Source organism: Tupaia chinensis, unplaced genomic scaffold, assembly GCF_000334495.1.
Source record: "Tupaia chinensis unplaced genomic scaffold, TupChi_1.0 Scaffold000146_1, whole genome shotgun sequence".
NCBI lineage: Eukaryota > Metazoa > Chordata > Mammalia > Scandentia > Tupaiidae > Tupaia > Tupaia belangeri.
In genome coordinates this window covers 12105628-12107549 of record NW_006159616.1, presented here as the reverse complement: position 1 = coordinate 12107549, position 1922 = coordinate 12105628, and the positions used below count along the sequence as shown (strand labels likewise).

General features: G+C 55.3%; 1 protein-coding gene across 1 annotated transcript in view; it reads left to right on the top strand.

Annotated features, from left to right (window-relative positions):
- DISP3 (dispatched RND transporter family member 3) overlaps positions 1 to 1922 on the top strand; it is a 66804-nt gene that overhangs the window by 20919 nt on the left and 43963 nt on the right. Inside the window, 1 exon segment of the mRNA XM_006145330.2 lies at positions 1437 to 1914. Coding sequence (XP_006145392.1) covers positions 1440 to 1914 — 475 coding nt within the window. The 5' untranslated portion in view covers positions 1437 to 1439.

Genomic DNA, 1922 nt, shown 5'->3' with positions numbered 1-1922 from the left:
GGGCCCCTGCCTCTCCCAGGCTTCTCTTCCAAGTGTTGTGCTGTGTTTGCCTCCCCTCCCACCCACCCTAGTGCCCCCCCTCAGTCACACTCTTTTTCTGGTCCTCTCTTGTTTTCCTATTTGCATACCTGTCTCTCTCCCATCCCCCTCCCCACTGTGCCACTCCCCTGTCTCTCCTTTTCCACCTGTCTCTGTCCTGAGCTGCTCTCCAGTCTGTCTCTGGGTCCCTCTTTCTCACTTTCTCTGGGCTGACTGCAGCGCCCTCTCTTCCCGGACAGACCATCTAATTGAAATGGAACACTCCAGAGAATGTTAATAGGAAAGGCAGCATTAATTAGCCCGCTCCAGCATAATTAGCTTCCTCGTCTCACTGCCTGGTGTCTAACTGGATAATGAGTCTCTCTCCATCCAAACACAGGGCAGGCAGGACAAGAGGGACAGGCCATGCTGGGCCATGCCGAAGGCTTCTTGCCTTTCGGCCACTCTGCTGGAGTCCTCAGACTGCCCAGCCCTGTCTTCTCCTGCCAGGCCCTCCTGCTGCTTGTACTCAAGTCTTGGGGAGGCAGATGCCTGGCCCCTGCCCATGCCCAAAGGTTTGACATTGCTGGAGCTGCATATTAAGTGGTCTGAGCCTGACAAACAGCGGCTGCAGCTGCAGCATCCGAGGGGTGGGGAGCTGCTGGTGAGGGCTCTCAAGGAGAGCTATGACAGCACCTAGCCCTGGCACAGCCCCACAGGCAATGGTGGAGCACATCACAGCCCCCAGAGGGAGCGCAGAAATCTGCTTATTTGACACATAGTAACTAAGCTACTACACAGACTGCAGAGTACTTCCACATTTGACCCCACCATTGGGTGAGGAAGGAGTGGCCACCTCCATTTGATAGACGAAGACTAAAGTTCAGAGAGGCTCGTTGTCTTGCCAATACTCACACCACCAGGTCCCTAACCAGAGTCTGTCTGATTCCAGCCATCGTAGTCTTCCCTTTCTACCCTGACGTTTCCTGGTGGTACTTTACAGCTGCTTACTAAAGAAAAGCGGTTGCAGTAGAGTCACAGCTTACATTGGCCTTGGGTTCTAAAGTCAAAGAATGCAGCAAAGATTGGGGAATGATGTGTAGCAAAATTCTCCAATATCCCTTACAGGGGGAAAAACATCTTTTCTATCTGCAACTGGGCTGCAATTCTCTTTTTCTGTGGCCTTGAAAGCCAAGATCTAGCTGGGAAAGGCACTGGCAAAACATACGGTTTTTCTTTCTGTTTCATGCACACGTGGTTGAATTCAGTTGCGTGAAATTCCTGCTTGATTCAATTCCATTGTAGTAGAGGTGTTTGGTTATGAGTGGGCGGGGTTGGCATCCGAGGCTGGGCACTGCTGCCACAGGGCCCCATCCTGTCCCCCTCGTGAGATCGCTGACCCTCTCCCTCTCCTGTAGGCTATGGACTCGGAGGATGACCCCTTGCTGCAGGATGTGTGGCTAGAGGAGGAGCAGGAGGAGGAGGAAGCAATGGGTGAGGCCTTTAGGGGGTCCCAGAAGCCGAGGCCCCGACCTGGGGCAGGGGGGCAGTGTTGCTGGAGGCACTGGACCTTGCCTTCCCGACCCCCCGCTTCCGGCTTCTGGACTACCCTGGGCTGGGCCTTCACCAATCCGTGCTGTGCGGGTCTGGTGCTCTTCCTGGGCTGCAGCATCCCCATGGCGCTGTCGGCCTTCATGTTCCTCTACTACCCGCCGCTGGACATTGACATCTCCTACAATGCCTTTGAGATCCGCAACCACGAGGCCTCCCAGCGTTTTGATGCCCTTGCCTTGGCGCTCAAGTCCCAGTTTGGATCTTGGGGGCGCAACCGGCGCGACTTGGCTGACTTCACCTCCGAGACGCTTCAGCGCCTCATCTCGGAGCAGCTGCAGCAGCTGCATCTC